Genomic DNA, 18,201 nt, shown 5'->3' with positions numbered 1-18,201 from the left:
GTATACTTATACATAAAAAACAATTATATTTTAGTTAACCAATTATTAGCAAATACAAAGCACTGATAGCTTTGACATTGAAAAGCTGTTTGTTAACTGATTCCACGTATGCGAGTTCTGATTCTGGGCCTGACTATTCATGTCACCCTTGACCAGGTACAATAACACATAACTCTCCTTTGTACCTGGAGGTCTTTCTGGAAAAGAGGAACTGTAGATGAATATGAGAAATTAAGCTGAGGCAAATGAGTTATTAAGTTCACCATCACCATATAAAGGAAAAGTTAAGCAATATATGTCATTAAAATAAAAGAAAAATCTTAGTATTCACCTTCTGCCACTTAACGTTCCTTACAGTTATATAGCATTCCATCAGCTACCTGCCTTGGAGTCTCTTTTCTTTCTAGAAACGTTCAATTTTAAATTCTATTTTTCAGACAATGTTCCTTATGCTATTCTGATGATGACATAAGCTTATGTCTCTGAATGTCCTTGACCAACCTCAAGTTAAAAAAATCAAAAAATGACCCGAGAGGGTTTGCCTCCTGGTCCCTCTGCGGTCATCATGAGACAGGTGACTACAGTACTACATGAAAGAGTGAGGGACGCCCCAGGGGCAAAGCAGCCTCCACAGTCCTGCATGAGCAGAAAGGGCAGAGCATAGAAATGTGTCACTACAGGGAGAGCCCACCTTGGATGTTCTAGAACCTTCTAAAGCTCAGTAAGGTCCACATCTCCATTTTGAACATGTGCTTGGCAGGAGCTCTTTTGGACCCCTGTCACTGATCTACTGCAGTTTTTCTGATGGTAAATGTCATTGAAAATTTCCTGCCTTAAACTGCCCAGAAACCACGTCAGGGCCCCACCCTAGCATTGCTTCCGTTTCCTGAACGGGACAAAGGATGAAAAGCAGAGGGTAAGTAGTTCCCACCGGAAATGGAGCCTTCCGACGTCACTTCCGCTTCCGTCTTCTTTTCCTCCTCCTCTTCTTTCTCGCCAGCCCGCGCAGCCTTCGGTCTGTAGTGGAGGCCCGGGGACAGCTCACGGGGGCAGCGCGGAGCCACTCATGGGGCTGTACGAGTACCTGGACAGCGAGGCGCCCGTGGTCCTGCCCTCCTCCTCCTCTCCCGCCTCTCCTCTCGCCCCCGGGGCGCCAGGCTTGGGGCAGCAGGGGAAGGTGGCCATGAAGCCGAGGCGGAAGCGTTTGTTCATGAAGCAGTAGATGATGGGGTTGACGCACGAGGAGGTGTAGGACAGGAGGAGGATGAAGGAGATGGGGGTCCCCGAGAGGCGGCGCTCGGCAGAGGCGGTGTCGTAGGCCCGCCAGGTGTTGGCGCTGAAGATGGGCATCCAGCACAGGAAGAAGAGGACCACGATGACGATGAGCATGCGGATCACGCGCTTCTTGGCCAGCAGGTTGGCCGCGGAGCTGCTGCTCCTGATGCGGTCGACCCTGCTGCTGCTGCTGGTGGACAGCTGCTGAAGCTCCAGCCTCCCCGGCGGCCGGGACTTCTGCACGTAACACCCGTCACTGTCCTCGTATCTGCCGCTGCTGCCGCTGCTCGGTTTCCTTTCTGGGTGGGCAAGTGACAGCACTTACTGTTTGGGATGGGTCGTGCCAGATAGAAGGCATGGAGCCTCCGACCTCCTGTATCTAGGAGGCCAAGCCAAACTTGAATTGAAGAATTGGATGTGCAGCCTTGGGCCTACACTGATAAGGCGAAGTATTGATCTACAATAGTTCTTTCCGCCAAATGAAAAGCTATTTAAAACTAATAAAGTCCTATATTTGGCCTACACTGATAAGGCGAAGTATTGATCTACAATAGTTCTTTCCGCCAAATGAAAAGCTACTTAAAACTAATAAAGTCCTATATTTTATATATATATATGATATAATAAAAATAATGTAATATGCATGTAGATTTCAAGGATTAAAAAATTATTAAGAATGAATATTTACACTCTGCTCCTTCCTTTCTTTAGCTCCCCAGGAGGAATATTCCTGCTTGCTTGGGAAGCTTCCAGATTGCTTTTATTGCAAGCAATTTGATAATGAGAAAAAAATCAGCTAAAATCGACGAAGCTAAAGAGACTAAGTTATAAAGAGCTGAGTGAGGAGGTGGAGTGAGAAGGAAAAAAGTTATGTCAACAAAGGTGTTGGGGTCAATTTTAGTGCTCAATGGATGGCAATGAATGGGGAAGAAGTGAGGCTTTGTGGCAACTGCAGTGTGAGAATAAAAGGAAGGAGAGGGGAGGGGGAAAGGAGATAACAAAAAACTGGGCTGTAGGTTATAAATCAAATCTCTCCTAATGCCTTTGGAGAGATACAAGTACAGATTGGAATTACAATTAGCAGCCATTGCTGAAGGGTGTCCATTTGAATGCAGCATTACAGAAGGTCACACATGGTCTTTCTGCTTATAATTGGGTTATGTCTGTATTATCTCATTTTATTCCACTCAGCAGCCTTTTGAGAAGAATTATTCCCCATTTTACAGATGAGAAAATAGACTGGATCTCATGACTGTGCCTATGACACAGTCTCAAGAATACTTTCAGAAATCTCCAATATACTCTATATACACTCCGAGTATATCTGTTTAAGTTATAGAAAACAAACTGAGCTCTTTTGGCATCAAAATACAGCTAAGAGATAGTTACCTTTAGCAGATTTCTTCTGGCTAGCATCAAATTTTATTCCTTGGTAGAGTTCCAAAGAGATTAATCCATATGCCACCATCATGACAATTCCAGGAATAAGAAAGAGAATGAGTAGCAGGAACGTGTGCCTAATAAAATCAAAAGAAATCCAATAACCAGCAACTCCAAGCCTTTAAAATCAAATGGGAGGAAATGAATAGGGTTCATCTTTATTTTAACTGGTCTGAACAAACACATCGATTACTAGTATTTAATATCCCTGGAAATTTCATGTCTGGAGGTTCAGTCATTAGAACTTTTTTACTTTTTTTTTCTTTTTTAGATAACGTCTCTGCTAAAGGACTAGTTAAATTGCAAAGTTTTGTGCAATTCTGTGCATGAAACAAGTCTATATATTAAAAATAATGAAAGCTTAAAAACGATAAGGGTATATGAATTATATCTCAATAAAACTATTACCAAATGAATGGTAACAATGAAAGCTTACATTCATCAAGGACCTATTATCGGTGCTACACGCTAGGCTAGGCATTTCACATATATTTCCACATTTAACTCCCATAATAATCTTTGAGGTAGGTACCTTTATCCTAATAACTACTTTAGAGATGAGGAAGCTGGGATTAAGTAACTTGTCCAAAGACACACAGTAGAATTTGAACCCAAGCCATTTGAACCCAACCTACACTGTTAAGCATTGCACTATACCATTTGTTGACTTTATAACAGAATAATCAAATGCCTATGTAGAGATGATGGAAAACCATCTTAGTGTTACAAAATGTGGTATTCTGGCTATTTCTGATCCAGCAGCTATGGGCAAAACTGCTATGGGCACTCATTCTCCATGACCCTGTGAAGCTGGTGCAGTGGCATAGCCATTTTAGTGCCTGGTGGGGTAGAGCTATGCTTTCTCTAAACACGTCTGATTCCTGAGGAATTGCAGCCTCCTTTATGAGTCTGGCCCTTAAATCACTGTTGCAGTCTGGCATGTGTAAGGTTACATGATTAGGCCATAAAGTTGTCAGAGGCTCACGGTGGCTGGGCCATTTCTCATTTCAATTGGACATGTTTTGATAAGATGCCTTTTCAAGTCTTAAAAATATCCCTCTCATTTGCAACATAATTCTTTTTGTGTGTGTGCTACTTGGTTGAAAGAAAGGGAGGAAGGCAAAGAAAGCAGAGACGATTGCAGTTTTGAGCTGTTTTTGAACGTCCAGTCCTCTACTTCTAAAATATCCTTGGAATTAGTAAACACAGTATCCTGTATTTGTGTAGCCCCTTTATAGAGACATTTTTATACACATGCTCTCATTTACAGCCACCAGTGAGGTAGATTTTTTAAATATCCATGTTATTAACTCCTTATGGAGGTAAAGAACCTGAAGCTCAGAGAGGTTATGTGAACTTGCCCAAGGTCACCCAGCTAATAAGCTAAGCATTAGAATCTTAACCATTTTTCTGTTAAAGTGTTCTGTGCAGGTACCATAGATGCAGCTCTAGGAAAAACCATGTGGGATTGGGACTCACTTTGTGCTCTATCTCCAATGCTGTAAACGATTGGAGCTCCCCAAGTCATCTACTCTAACCCCCCACCAGACCATCCAGAAGCATACTGTATAGTGGTTAAGCAGAGATTCTGCTCCTTCCTAGGTTTGTGAATTTGGACAACTTAACCTTTTCAAATCTCAGTTTCCTCATCTGTAAAATGGGCATAATAACAGTACCTACCCTATAGGGTTTTGAGAGGACTAATTGAATTAATATATGTACAGCATTTAAAACAGAGCACTCTAGCTAAATGTTTACCATCACTACTATCCTGGAATGATATCAGAATGATCCTTCTCAAAAAGTCGCCAAGAAACTAATGTTCTAACCACTCTGGGCAAGACATTCCAGCTTTTCATAATATTCCAAAATTATATCAAGTTGTATTTTTAAAAATAAACACAATGCAACCTTACCAGGACTGCTGCATAACATCATTTGGCAGTAGAAAGCGGCACATATTTGCGGTCTGGTTGTTATTTTTGGTAAAAGGCACCAAGTTGCTATAAATGGGGTACGGAGTCATGATGGTAAAGGAGAGGCACCAGGTAGCAGCAATCACCTTTAAAGCATGGGATTTTGTTTGCCAGACTCGGGACTGTAAGGGTTTGCAAATTGCACCATATCTTTCCAGAGATATGGCTACCAGATTAAAGGTGGATACACTCACAGAAGTGCCTGTGACGGGAACAAAGAAGTCAGTTATGTTGGCTCGGAAATCCAAAGTTTAGTTGCACATTAGCTTAAGCATATCTGGGCTGCACAGGTTTGGTATCAAAGGAAAACTCTCACAGTGTAAAGAAATATTGTGCATGTATATTTTAAAAGATGATTTATTCCTAGCTTTGTTCCAAAAAGGATTTAGGGCAACTAAAGAAATGTATTTGCAAATACATCTCATTGCCAATTTTTCGGTAAGTTTATTGAGCTTTGATTATGATCTAACTCCTGCTTAGGCTGAAGGTGCTCATTAATTAATAACCAAGGAGATGAAATATGTTCCTATCCCACAGAAGAGATTTCTGAGAAACCTGAAGAAAAGCTCTAACTTTGAGCATGATCTTCATGGTTAAATTGACTTTAAAACCCCAAGATTCTCAAAGACTCTGTGCCCTGAAAGGTCACTGGGATCTGAGCTGAAAGCAGTAAGACTCTTTCTGAAAATTTCTGGAACACACTGTTTTTAAGAGTGAAACATTCTAAATTTCAAAATGTAATTTGTTAAAAAATATAGTAAAAAAACGATGGAGGGGAACAGCTCTATACTGTAACTAAAGGCTTCTCTGGGTGCGGGGACTAGGGTCTTCCTCATCATTCTTGTTGCTTTTCCGTATTTTGTAGAGTGAGCATACATCATCATTACAGTGGGAAAGATATCAAATACACCTTATTTAAACACACATCCTCGGGCATAGTCAAAAAAGCTTAATTTTCTCAATTTTTGTATTGTGTGTGTGTCTTATAATGTCTTATAATAATGTCTTATCCCCTTAAAATTCCCTTTAGAGTCCCTCAGCTATGAATTCTGTCAATTCTTCTGATTACCTCTTACCATGATTTCTTAAATCCCAGAATTAATATACATTTGGGAGCAGAGGCTTTTAACCTGGGTTCCTTAGATTCTCACTATGTTAATGGACATAAGTTAATTCTCTGTAACTATGTACAAAAAAAAATGTCCTTTTCCTAGGGAGGCTAGGCTTAGCTTTTCTTAGAGTTTTAATGGCATCTGTGACTCCAGAACCATTAACTAAAAACTCATGTTCTGGTATAGGACGTGCTGTGTTTTAGTGAAGATTACTTTAATGAATTGGTAACATTTCAAGCCAAGACTATAGCCCAAAACTCAATATAGTCCATTCTGTGTAATGTATCAACTGTAACTATAAACTCACTGTCAGGCAAGCATTCTTTTGTGTGTGTGTGTGCTACAAATTAGGAGTTTAATGAATGTTAATTGTTAGTATTGACAGAAGAATCTAAATTACTGGAATTAGAAATCCAACAAAATCATTATGGTATTGCAAATAGTTTCAGAATTATCTTGCTTTTCTTTTTTGCCATCAGTCCATTCTGTGTAATGTATCAACTGTAACTATAAACTCACTGTCAGGCAAGCATTCTTTTTTTGTATGTGTGTGTGCCACAAATTAGGAGTTTAATGAATGTTAATTGTTTAGTATTGACAGAAGAATCTAAATTACTGGAATTAGAAATCCAACGAAATCATTATGGTATTGCAAATAGTTTCAGAATTATCTTGCTTTTCTTTTTTGCCATCAAAAAACTTTTTGTTTTGAGGTGAGTTTTACATAACATAAAGTTGACATTTTAAACTGAACAATTCCGTGGCATCCACAATGTTGTGTAACTATTCAAGCACTCATTTTAAATCTCCTTTCACATACTCGGGCTAAGGTTCACAAATCATATGAGTATTACCATAAGATATATACAGATAAGCCTTGGAAGTCTGACCCAAGCCTTGTAAAATATGCAGAGCTGAGTTGGGGTAAGACAGTCTTCAATAACCAGAAAGCTTTAAAAGCCTTTATTTTTCCTAATTAAAACACTGTAAAATGCTAGTTATTATTACTGCTTCATTATTTAACAATGATCCTTTTCATTTGTAAGTCTTTTATTTTTATTTTTTATTTCGAGAGGACTTGGACACAGATGGACATGTCCTTGGTTATTTGTCCACAGCACAAGGGTCAGTCATTTATCAGCATTTTGTCAGTGCTGGATCCCGCTTCCTTAGTTGGGAAAAATAAAGCCTTTTAAAGCTTTCCGGTTATTGAAGACTGTCTTACTCCAACTCAGCTCTGCATATTTTATGAGGCTTGGGTCAGAGAAAGATACAACTCCCTCCTCATTTCCCACCTCTCCCTCTCTCCCAACTAGTTCTTAAGGGACAAGGCCATTTGGCAGACAGAGGGGCCCAAGGGACTTGTTTTAGTTCAGCTTCAGGAGAGCCACAGCAGTTGTCAAACTGAGGCAGTGTGCTCACCAGTGTGGTGGCTACTGATTTGGGTTCAAGTCCCAGCTCAGTTGCTTAGTGCAGTGTGTCCTTAGGCACATTGTGAGCCTCTCTGTGCCTCTGTTCCCTCCTTAGTGAGACAGGGAAGAATACCTGTATTGACTTCACACAGTGATTGGAAGATAAAATAAGATCATGGAATTAAAAGCACTTACTACAACATCTGGTGCAAAAATGTACTCAAAAAATATTAGCTGTTGTGACTTTTATTATTATCATTTTGATTGGCATAGGAAGAGAGCCACATATCTCAGCCAATCAGGGTCAGCTTAGTGAGCCCACAGCTCCCAGAAGCAAATTGAACTCCTTATCTAGGGGCAGAGACCTCTCTCTCTCTCTGCCTGACATGGTCTCAGCCCTTGGGGGAACAGGCTGGGAAGTAAATCTTGAAAAAAGAATGTAGAGCTGTGATGAAACTGATTTTCAAATAGCTCTTGTTCCCTAAGAAAACAAGAGGAACCACAGCAAAGAATCCTCCTCTGTGACCCTCGCCATCCCTAGGAGCCAGGACTTAAGTTGAGTAGAGATCAGGATTCAGCCAGTGGCTTCTAGAAATGAATAGAACGGCTTGAAGTCACTTTGGAATTCTTCCCTTTGAACAGAAGCAAGCAAAATCAACCTCTTCCATATTTTCATATCAACTTATCTCACTCTTAGAAACGAACCTCTGACATGTATGATGGGGGATGGATTTCTGGGGACACATAAGGACTGCTCAAAGCCAGCACTTATGTCCTTGTACAAAGCCCCACACATCCCGATGTTCTGTGTTTTAGTGCTCAGCCGGGTCCCTCCGCTGTGGCTGTCATGGGTTTGGGCAGGTCTAGGGCGGAGTGGGATCTGGGGCGTGCTCTGGAAACAGTCACCAGCAGCGACTTACCCATGAAGTAAGTGGTGGTCTTGCAAACAGCACTTCCGAAGATGAAATCCTTGAGCAGGTTGGGGATCAGGTTGAAAGGCATGCAGAAGAGGCAGAGCATGAGGTCGCTGACAGCCAGGGAGAGCAGGAAGATGTTGGTGACGGTCCTCATCCTCTTGTTCCGAATCAGCACCGTAATGACCAGCGTGTTTCCCAGCACGCTGAGCAGGAATATCAAGGAGTAGAGGAGAATCTGCACCGCCGGCTGCCACTCTGCAGAGAGGAAAAGGGACAAGACAGGGACGGAGATTATGACAGCGGAATGTTAAAACCTTAGTGCTCGAAGTGAGCAGTTATTTCCTGCCAATTTTTTGCCCCCAGGAGTGTGCATCATTGAACCCAACTATTCCTGTACTGACAACATTTTGCAGAACCAGGCAGGCAAGCAGAGAGTGAATTATTTGATTTTTAAAGGTTGGTTTGTTAAAGGAGCACTCAGGGAGCCAGTCTTTCTTAAGAACAAAGCTTCTCAAGTGAACAGGCATCACCTTCTTTCCCAGCTGCTCAGCATGATTTTGCTTAAACACATCTTCACGCTGGGATTCCCCCAAGAAGAGGCAACTGCCCTGTCGTGACAGCACCTTTTCTGTAACGCTGGTAAGTTCCAGCTTGCACACTTGCTCCCCTTTCTGCTGCCCTCAGCTCTTCCTCCCACTGCTTTTGTTCCCTCAAGTCCTATTTGTGAATCCCCAATTCTCCCACAGGGAACAATTGACTCTATTCTGCTCTTTGATTTCTTATCCAAACTTCTGCACGTATGACTTTATCCAGCCTAGTCTCACAGTGATTCTGTTATATTTTCTTTATCAGCCTTGCCTTTGCTGATTTCTCCCTCAATTCAATAGTTTTCTGAATTAAAAAAAAAAAAAAAGCTTTGAGACCTACCCTTGGAAGGATGGGGCTGATCCAAGCAGAAAAGTGTCTCATTTTCGAGCCCGAGTTCACAGGGAGGAGTGATGTCGCTTCCATTCACAAGAAGGCTGTCGACCACGTCCATCCTTGCCTGCTGCTTCCCACCAAGTGCTGGCGAGCTGGGGAATTGCTCACTCCCGGCTCATTCCTCTAATGACCAGAGAGTCTCCTAAATGCAACTTGCCGTGGAGGGGCAGGGAGGGAGAGATTTCCAGGTGTGGGCTTTTTCAGCCATTCCTAAAGGTGACTTGAGTTCACCATGCTCAGTCCAGCTGGGCATGCATTTGCACTCCTGTTGTGAGAAAGGCAGCTAGTGTGCAAGCCAAGTTCGATCCACCTTGCAGGCCCACCCCTCCCATTCCTGGGCCAATCTTAGGGCCCTGAGCACATACAATCTGGCTGCAAGTTAACCCTTTTTAGAGTGTGGCTGCTTTCACACACACACACACCACGTGTACACATGCATGGACACACACATGCAATGCACACACACACACTTGCCCAGTACCTCTCTTCTCTGTGTAGAAAGGAACCTGTCATCATCCCAGACATATGCAGAATAAAATCCAAGCTAGCTGTGAGACAGGCACAATTAACACAGTAACAGATACGATAATGCAGACCATCAGGACTAGAGGACACGGATGGACTGTGTTTCTACCTCCTTATATAAAGGCAATTAGTGCCTTTTTAGCTTTGGAATCATGCCCAGCAATGTGCGTGGATATAGCTGCTGGGTGGTTGTTAAGTTGTTGCCAACCACAGTGTTATTTCTTGTGGTCTCTGCACTTGTTAACCAAAAGGGAGGGGGACACTTTTGAATATAGGTTCCTGGATCCTTATTACAAAAAAGTTAGTGAGATTTCCCTTTCACTCATTTATTCGTTCATCCATGCATTCAGCACATTTTCATTGAGAGTCAACCATTTGCCAGGCACTTTTCTAGCACAACAGCAAATAATGAGCAAGATCATTTCAGACAGTGTTAAGTATCGTGGAGGAAGTAAAGCAAGGAGAAGTGATGGAGAGAAATGGATCAGGGGTACTAATTTAGATGGGGTGGCCAGGAAAGGCTCCCAGAGGGGACCGTGGTTTGAGACCTGGACAACCAGGAGGAGAAAGCCTTGCAAAGATCAGGGGGAAGCTTCTAGGCGGAAGGAATAAAATTTTCAGCAGAGGTCACAGCAAGTGCCAAGGCCCTGAGGCGGGAATGAACTTGACCCGTTTGAGGAATCGAAGCAGGAATGAGCGTAGGGCAAGGAGTGGGAGGTGAGGCTAGCTTGGCAGGGTTGGGGAAGGTGTTCCTGTGAAGCTCTGCAGTGCTGGAAAGCCCCCCAACACTCATGGCACAGATAGAGCAGACCCTTTGGAAAGCAAGTGACAGCAACGGTAGGACCTGCGTTGCTGACATGCTGCTTGGAGAAGCTATGACTTGGTGTTTTTGCTAGACCCCTCTGGGGCTCCTCGTTAACTGACAACTCTTCCATCAACAGAGCTACATGACGTGTCTTTGCTGAGGCCCTGCCAGTCACGGATGAACTGACTGACATTTTTACTGTCGATGTGGGGCTGGGAAGACAGAGTGCTACCTCTTCTTTGAAACCATAAACACCTCATGTTTGGGGCATTTAATCATAGAAACTAGAAGTGAAAGGACATTAGAGAAGCTATAGGTAGTTATTAGAAGGACGCGCCTGGGATCAAATCCTGGCTTCCCTGGTTACCTGCTGGGAAATAGTGGCCAAGTTTCTGAACCTCTCTAAGGCTCATTTTCTTCATCTGTCAAATGGCGATCAAAATGACTTGAAAGATATCTGCTATGAAGATTGGTTGACTCTAGACAGTGTCTGACACACAAAAACTGTTCAGTAAGTCACAGACAGCAGTACTAACAGCCTTCTAATCATAATGGCTATTTTTCTATTACGAATGAGGAAACTGAGACAGAGCAGCCAGGTGATTTGCTGGTAAGAACCAGCAGTGGGAATCCCCTCAGGACCCCACTTCCTGCCGCGTGGAGCCTTGCTTCAGCCTTCTCCTATCCTGCAGCCCGCCTGGAGCCAGGGTTCCTGTCTCTTCCCCTCCTTCCTGCCGCCTGTTTTAGGCAGAATCTTCTCTGTCTACAGACTCTAGGCCCTGCTTAGAGGGAGCTGACCCAGCATAGCATTGTCCTGATTTGGGAAGGCAGAAGCACTCAGGTTTTGAGGCCTGAGTACAGCTAAATCTCACCTCACTGCAGTTCCCAGCAGCTGGCTGCTTACACTGCTTCAGCTGGGCAGACGTCCCCAGCCATAGAGGGTGCCTTCTGCTGAGGTTCATCAGGCCCATCAGCAGCTGCTTCAATAGCTGGGGGTGGGGGGTGTGGTTGGTGGGGACAGCTGTTGTAGGTCCAAGAGTCAGAGAACAGAGAACACGGGGTCAACCTGCCCTGAACAGAAATGGAACCCAATTGGGGGAAAGTTCCCCCTTCTCTCCTTCCCTCCCTCCCTTCCTTCCTATTCTGTTCTTTTCTGCTCATTGGCTGGCAGGAAGTGGGGGTGGATACTAGAGATTTGGTAAACTCATAAGGAGGGGGTGCAGCACATTTGAATGCTGTGTTTCACAAACTTTACTGCACATCTGAATTACCTGGCTTAGTGGTTAAAAAATAGGGATTTCCAGACTTCCCTCACAGAGCTTCTGATCCTTCAACACCAGGCCTGGAAATCTGCATTTTTACCCAGCCTCCCTGGGGATTCAGAGGCCAGTGATCTTAGCAACACCTGGGAATGTTCCCTGGGGAGGGCAGGCATCAGACTGCAGGAACCTAAGCCTGACCTTCACCACTGGCCAGCTGTGGAGCATGAACAATTCACCCTTTCCGAGTCTCACTTTGCTCTTCTATAAAACGGGGATGTGATGATGCTACCTACAAACAAAGCAATACATGGACGGAACTTAGAATAATATAGTGCTGGATAGTAATTGTTAGTAATACGTGAGATTAATCCTAGGAGGAAGCCTTGCGATGCCCTAATAGAGAACGGATGCTCCATTTATCCCATTATCACTGCCAGACTCAGGGTTTGTATCTCAAGTCCCCTAGCACAGTGCCTGACATATAGCACATGCTCGGTAAATGCAAATAAATAAAGAGTGAAATATTAGAGAGGCCAATATTCCATTTCTTATTATATCCTTTTATAACTCTATTACATTGGTTCTATTCCTGGCCAACTCTGGATTGTTCACTCTGAGTTTGTGAGCTAGTGCTACCTAAGAGTTAAACTAAAAGAGAGAATTCCAATGGGAGATTCCAGTGCCTTTTTGAGGGAAAAGTGGATGCATTTCCAGAGTGGCAGCCCTTGATTCGTTCCTCAGCAGACATTGATGGAGTGCCTTGTAAGTGCCAGGTTCTGCGCTCGGTGAACCCAGCAGATGGAATTCCTGTTTCCATGAAATTTGCGGCCCACTGTGGGAGATAGGCGATCCGTAGCCTGGGCGAAATGGACGTGCCCTCTCAGCTCAGAGCCCTGTCCTCTGGGCACAGTTCCAGGGGAACTGATAACAAATGGCCTAAACTGGGCTGAATGGTTTAAGTGCCTCCCCTTTCTGTGAGACACAGGCCTAAGCAGGGCATAAGCCCGAGTGCCTCCTGCAGTCACGAAGCCCTGTAAGTATTAAGGACTATTTTGTCTGCCAGACACTGCCCCAGAAAGAAAGAACATGAGCCATCATAATGGGTTCCTGGGTAATGAAATTATTAACTGCTCCCCCAACTATTCTCCCTTTTAAGGAGCAGTTGTTTTAAAACCACTTGAAAGATGTATTTTTTCCCTCATTATAACATTAATCACATGTTCATGGCGAATTTTTTTCAATAAAGAAAAATGGGTGTAAATATAACACAAATAAATTTCAAAGCCGCACAGGATTTATTCTCAAGGTGGTGCTGCTTTCTGAGTAACTCGGTCTAGAGGTAGTTAATAGGTAATAGCATGTTATGGGAGACCCAATTCATAGGGCAGCCTGACATTTCTCAAAATTCTCTTGACTCTCTGCAATTTTCCTCCACTCTGCTATTTAGAATGTCAATCTCTAAATTCCTCATTCCTCACTCTGACCAAACTAGCCCAGACTGCTGCCTGCTAGGGTTTTCTTCTATTCCTTCCTCTAACCATCTCAGCCTTCTGGAAGGGACGGACTGGGACTTCCTCCCTCCTCGCTGTGCACTGAACCAAGTCGTGTTGCTCTGGAGGGTGGAGGCACTGAGGCTCTCACACAACCCTGGCCCCCACGGAGGGCAGCATGCAACTGCCCCAAGTCCCCATTGGCTTCCCTTCTTGGAGCAATCCTAGTGGGTTCTTCCTGATGAATAACCCGTCCTCCTCGACACAGAAGGCAAGTGCCACGTCTACTTGAACAGGCTGTAACTTAGCAAACCATATCTGGGCTTTGAGCGAGTACCTTTGCCTCTCTGAGTCTCTATTTTCTCATCTGTAAAATGGGTTCACAGTAATAACACCCACTTCAGACGGCTGCTTGGATAATACATGTCACAATGTGTGTAAAATAGCCAGCAGAGTGCTTGGCATGTCATAAGGGCTCAATAAATGATAATAATATACAGTAATTATGTTGATGGGAACATTAAAATCATCCTTGATGTCACTGCTTCAAGATAACTTTGCCGATGGTTTGGTTGTTATCCTTTCAGCCTTTTTCTTCTAAATACATTTTTAAGAAAACAAATTTGAAATAATATTCTACATACTGGATTCATCCTGTTTTTCACTTTTTGAGAATGTAATTTTAAGATGTGTTCTTCCCTCAAAATGAGAAATTTGGCTTTTGTAGCATTCTGGAAAATGTGTTTATTTTTAAAAATTTAAGAAAATAAAAAAGAAAGTAAAAAAGAATTCTATGACCGCATCATCCAGAGAATTAAACAAATGTTTTGTGTACATACTATTTTGTATATTTCTTAGTATTATTCCATCATCATGTTTTAGTATTTCTCTATAGTGTTATTTTTAGTGATGTTTATTCCTTTAAGAATATGTACTCAGATTTATCAAACTACTTCCATATAATTGGATATTTAGGTTTCAATTTTGGCTTTTTGTTTTTATAAATGACACTGTAGTGAACACTTATGCACACATAATTTTGTGGCATTTGATGTACATTGCTGACTTCAGGGCTGCCACCAGCATAATTCCAGGTGGGCAGCATTCAGTGCTCAATGTTTAATGTTCAATATTAGATGGAAATGTGCCCCCCTGGAGTTGTCAATGCAGGTGCATGACCCCGTGGGGCTGGTAGCCTGGAAGGCCTGGGTAATTGCTTTCCAAAAGATTGCACTAATTTATAAGGTTGCTATTTATTAATATTTATTATAGTTTTGTCAGCATCAGCTATTATTATTAAACATCTTCATTTTGCTAATTTAATAATTGAAAAAGATACCTCATTGTTGCTTTGTGTGTCTTTAATTACCAAAGATGCTCAATATTTCTCTTGCTTACTTACAAGCTGTATTTCTTCCTTTGTCACTTAATCAAACTTAAGATAAGCCAGAGCATCTTTTACAAATTGTTTATGGGCTTTGTCCATTTCTTTATTCCATCAATAAATATTTATTGAACACCTACTATGTGGCAGGAACAGAGGTAGGTACTGTTCATGGCAGTGAACAAAACGAAGTCCCTCCATTCACTGAGCTCATGTTCTATCAGGGACACACGATAAACAAATCAGTGGCTAGAGTGTGATGTCAGAGTGCTATGTGGAAAGACAGAGCAAGGATAGAGGACAGAGCGACGGGTGAGCAGAGACGGCCTTTCTGAGGAGGTGACATGAATTAGGGAATGAATCTCATGACAGTCTGGGAGAAGAATACTTCAGACAGGGTATTTATTGTGGTCTTAATGTTTTTCTCATAACTTGATAGAAACTCAGTTTCAAGTGGCTGGCCGGTTAGCTCAGTTGTTAGAGTGTGGCCACGTAACAGCAGGTCAAGGGTTTGGTATACCGGCCAGCCGCCGAAAAATCCTCAAATCCAGTTCAAGGCCCACCCTGGCTCTCCATTTCCTTGCTGTCCTGGGGCACTCCCGCATCCAAACTCCTTTGTCCTCTGGAAATTAAGAGACAAAAGCCCCCAGGAATATCAGTGGATGCAAAGAGATGCATGTTCCCATATGGGGATGGTGGAGGTCTACATCCCAGCTCAGCCAGCCAAATGCCCTACTACGTCATGGTTATAGTTGTCTCTCAGTAACACATTACAATTATGCCAGGAAGAGGCTGCTATGCACCCTTAGGTCACTAAAGCCCTGAGTTCACATGCCTGGGAGGTGTGGGGAGTCAGCCGCGTCACTCTTAATGGGAATCTTATGGAGCTGTGCCTGCCAGCATCTGATCCACCCACATGTCCACTTGCTATTTTGGGACTGTAACAGCTACCGAATCCATTAACTGGACTAAAAGTGAAAGAAACTGGAAACACAAGTGCCTTGAAATGTTTAAGCAACATATGCTTATCTGGCCTAATTACTGGGAAAGTAGGGCTGGAAGGGAACTTTTGATTTTGGCTGCCATCATGACCCAATAAATTAAAGGAGACATGTCAGATTTATTTATTTATTTATTTATTTTTTTGTCTTTTGTCTTTTGTCTTTTTTCCGTGTCCGGCAACGTATCGCAACCCTCAGTGTTGCCCCCGTACCGGACCGGGGACCGGCAACGGGATTGCAACCCTCGGTGCTGCTCCCGCGCCTCGCTCAGCCAGTGAGTGGGAACCAGTCCGCATGTGGGATCCGAACCCTAGGACGGGAGCGCCGCCGCGCTTCCCAAGCAGCACACTATCCAGTGCGCCACCGGGCCGGCCCCATGTCAGATTTAAGGATTAAAAAATATGATTTCTATGCCTGCCAATAACAAAATCTTGGATTGGAAATTCAATTATCTCAGAAAGGTATTATCAGATCACAGAGCAGTATAGCTCCTAGGTGCCCAGTTACTATGCAGTGATGGCATTATGCCTTCGGGATCTGTCCCCACAGTGACTCTGAGCTCCTTGAGGGCAGCGCCCTGTTGGCCACGTTGGCTGCAGTTGTATCCCCAGCTATTTCTACAATGTCTAGTGCACTGTAAGCATTCACTAACGTCTGTTGGGTAAAAGAATGAATGGATGAGAGGATTGATGTCATTTAATATCATTTTATCATTCTTACAGATGAAAGAAAATTTAAAAGTCTGAAATTGCAGGGTTTTCAGATTGGATAGAATTATCTCTCTATTTTGCTTAGGATAAGAACTCGATTCTCTTAAATGAGATGCTCTTTCCAAGCTGTTACTAATAGCAGCAACAATGAAGTAATAATAATAATAGCTAACATTTTTGACGTCTATTTCAAGAGCTTTATACACATTGACTGATTTAATCCTCACATCAACCCCATGAAGTAAGTACAACTATGATCCCTGTTTTCCAGAGAGGCTGAGTAACTTTCCCAAGGCCTCAAAAGAACAGAAACATTTCCCACTAAAATTGTTCTTGACCTTTTTTTGATCTTGAATCCTGCTACAGACTGAATCTTTGTGTCCTTCCCCAACTCCCTTTCCAAATTCATATGTTAAATCCTAACCTCCAGTGTGATGGTATTTGGAGCTGGGGCCTTTGGCGGGTGATTAGGTTATGAAAGTGGAGCCCTCATGCATGGGATTAGTGCCCTTATAAAAGAGACCCTACACTGCCACGTGAGGATACGGTAAGAGGATGGCCGTCTATGAATCAGGATGTGAACCCTCATCAGACTCGAATCTGCCAGTGCTTTAATCTTGGACTTAACAGCCTCTGGAACTGTGAGAAATAAATTTCTATTGTTTATAAGCCACACAGTCTATGGTATTTTGTTATAGCAACCTGAATGAACTAAGACAGACCCCCTTTGGGAATCCAATATTGCAAATCTCTACCTAAGAAAAAGTGTACACCCCTATGCACACACAATGTGCACACAATTTTAGGAAGTTCATGAACTTGTTAAAATATAGCCAAAAACCATAGATTAAGAACCAATGTGACAATATCCTTAGGCTCTAGAATCAGACACACCTGTTTTTTTTCTTTTTTTAAAAATATTTATTATAGTTATGAAGGAATATAGGACTGCATCTTCTCTAGTGAAAATTGAAATTTTAGAAGTGATATCTAAGTTCCCTTTGACTAATTAATTACAAGCCCCTTCCTAGAAGTAACCATTTTTACCAGTTTTTATCCTTTTTCTATACATTAAATACCTAACTACAAAATGACTTTATATGGTTGTGTTATTAGGGAATCCAATAACATTCAGTATCCACAGAATGACTTTACATGGGTGTGTGCTATTGAGGAATTTACACAAATGATATTATATTGCATTTTTTTTCCTGCACTGTCTTCTTTTTACTCAAGAGTCATCTTGGAGGTTTTCCAGACTGTCTAGATCTGCCCTAACCTGTTAAGCTACATTGAATATTCCATAACATGGATGCCCCACACTGTTACCATTTTCTTACTAAATAACTAGGTTGCTTCCAGCTTTTTGCTTTTGCAAACAAAGCCAAAGTCAACACTTTTGTGTACCCTTCTTTAGCACATGAGCAAGTATTTCTCTAGAAAAAAACACCAAAGCATTGGAATTGATGGGTCATAAAATATGTGTATTTTTAAAAATGTAAATGCGCCAGGAGCAAGATTGCTAACTAGAAGACTCTACTGCTTGTCTCTCCTACAAAGACTGATAAAACAATGAATGAATACATGACTATACTGGCATGAAAATAACCAAAGGATAGCACTGGAGCACATCAAAGGAATAATGGAAATGCGAGTGAGCACAGAAATTCAGGATAGCCACATAGAGAATAGTAGAAAATACCTGGCCTCTACCAACCCATCTCCCAGCCAGGAGCAGCAGGGAACCAGGAGGAACTTCTGCCTGCAGGGAAAAGGTAAGCAAGAGTTGCACCACTGATGCCTTCAATCCAAGCTACAAGGGAGCGTGTGGTTCTTGCAGGCCATGAGCCCAGTGTGGAGAGCTGTTGGGGAGCCCACATGACTGCAGGGAGGGAGTTTCCACTGAGCTCC

At 42.7% G+C, this 18,201-nt stretch overlaps 1 protein-coding gene across 1 annotated transcript; it reads right to left on the bottom strand.

Moving 5' to 3' along the window:
- Positions 1–801: 801 nt before the first annotated feature.
- On the bottom strand, positions 802–9,382 carry CCKAR (cholecystokinin A receptor). Its single transcript, XM_008571662.1, has 5 exons — positions 9,060–9,382; positions 8,136–8,387; positions 4,632–4,893; positions 2,665–2,792; positions 802–1,574 (listed from the first exon to the last, which is right to left on the bottom strand). Exons 1-5 carry the CDS (start codon positions 9,169–9,171, stop codon positions 1,042–1,044), a joined length of 1,287 nt encoding a protein of 428 aa, XP_008569884.1. The 5' UTR covers positions 9,172–9,382; the 3' UTR covers positions 802–1,041.
- Positions 9,383–18,201: the final 8,819 nt, after the last annotated feature.

The sequence above is a fragment of the Galeopterus variegatus genome, unplaced genomic scaffold, assembly GCF_000696425.1.
Source record: "Galeopterus variegatus unplaced genomic scaffold, G_variegatus-3.0.2 Scaffold710, whole genome shotgun sequence".
NCBI classification, from domain to species: domain Eukaryota; kingdom Metazoa; phylum Chordata; class Mammalia; order Dermoptera; family Cynocephalidae; genus Galeopterus; species Galeopterus variegatus.
Note: the sequence above shows the minus strand (reverse complement) of the source record. Positions and strands in the feature narration are given on the sequence as shown.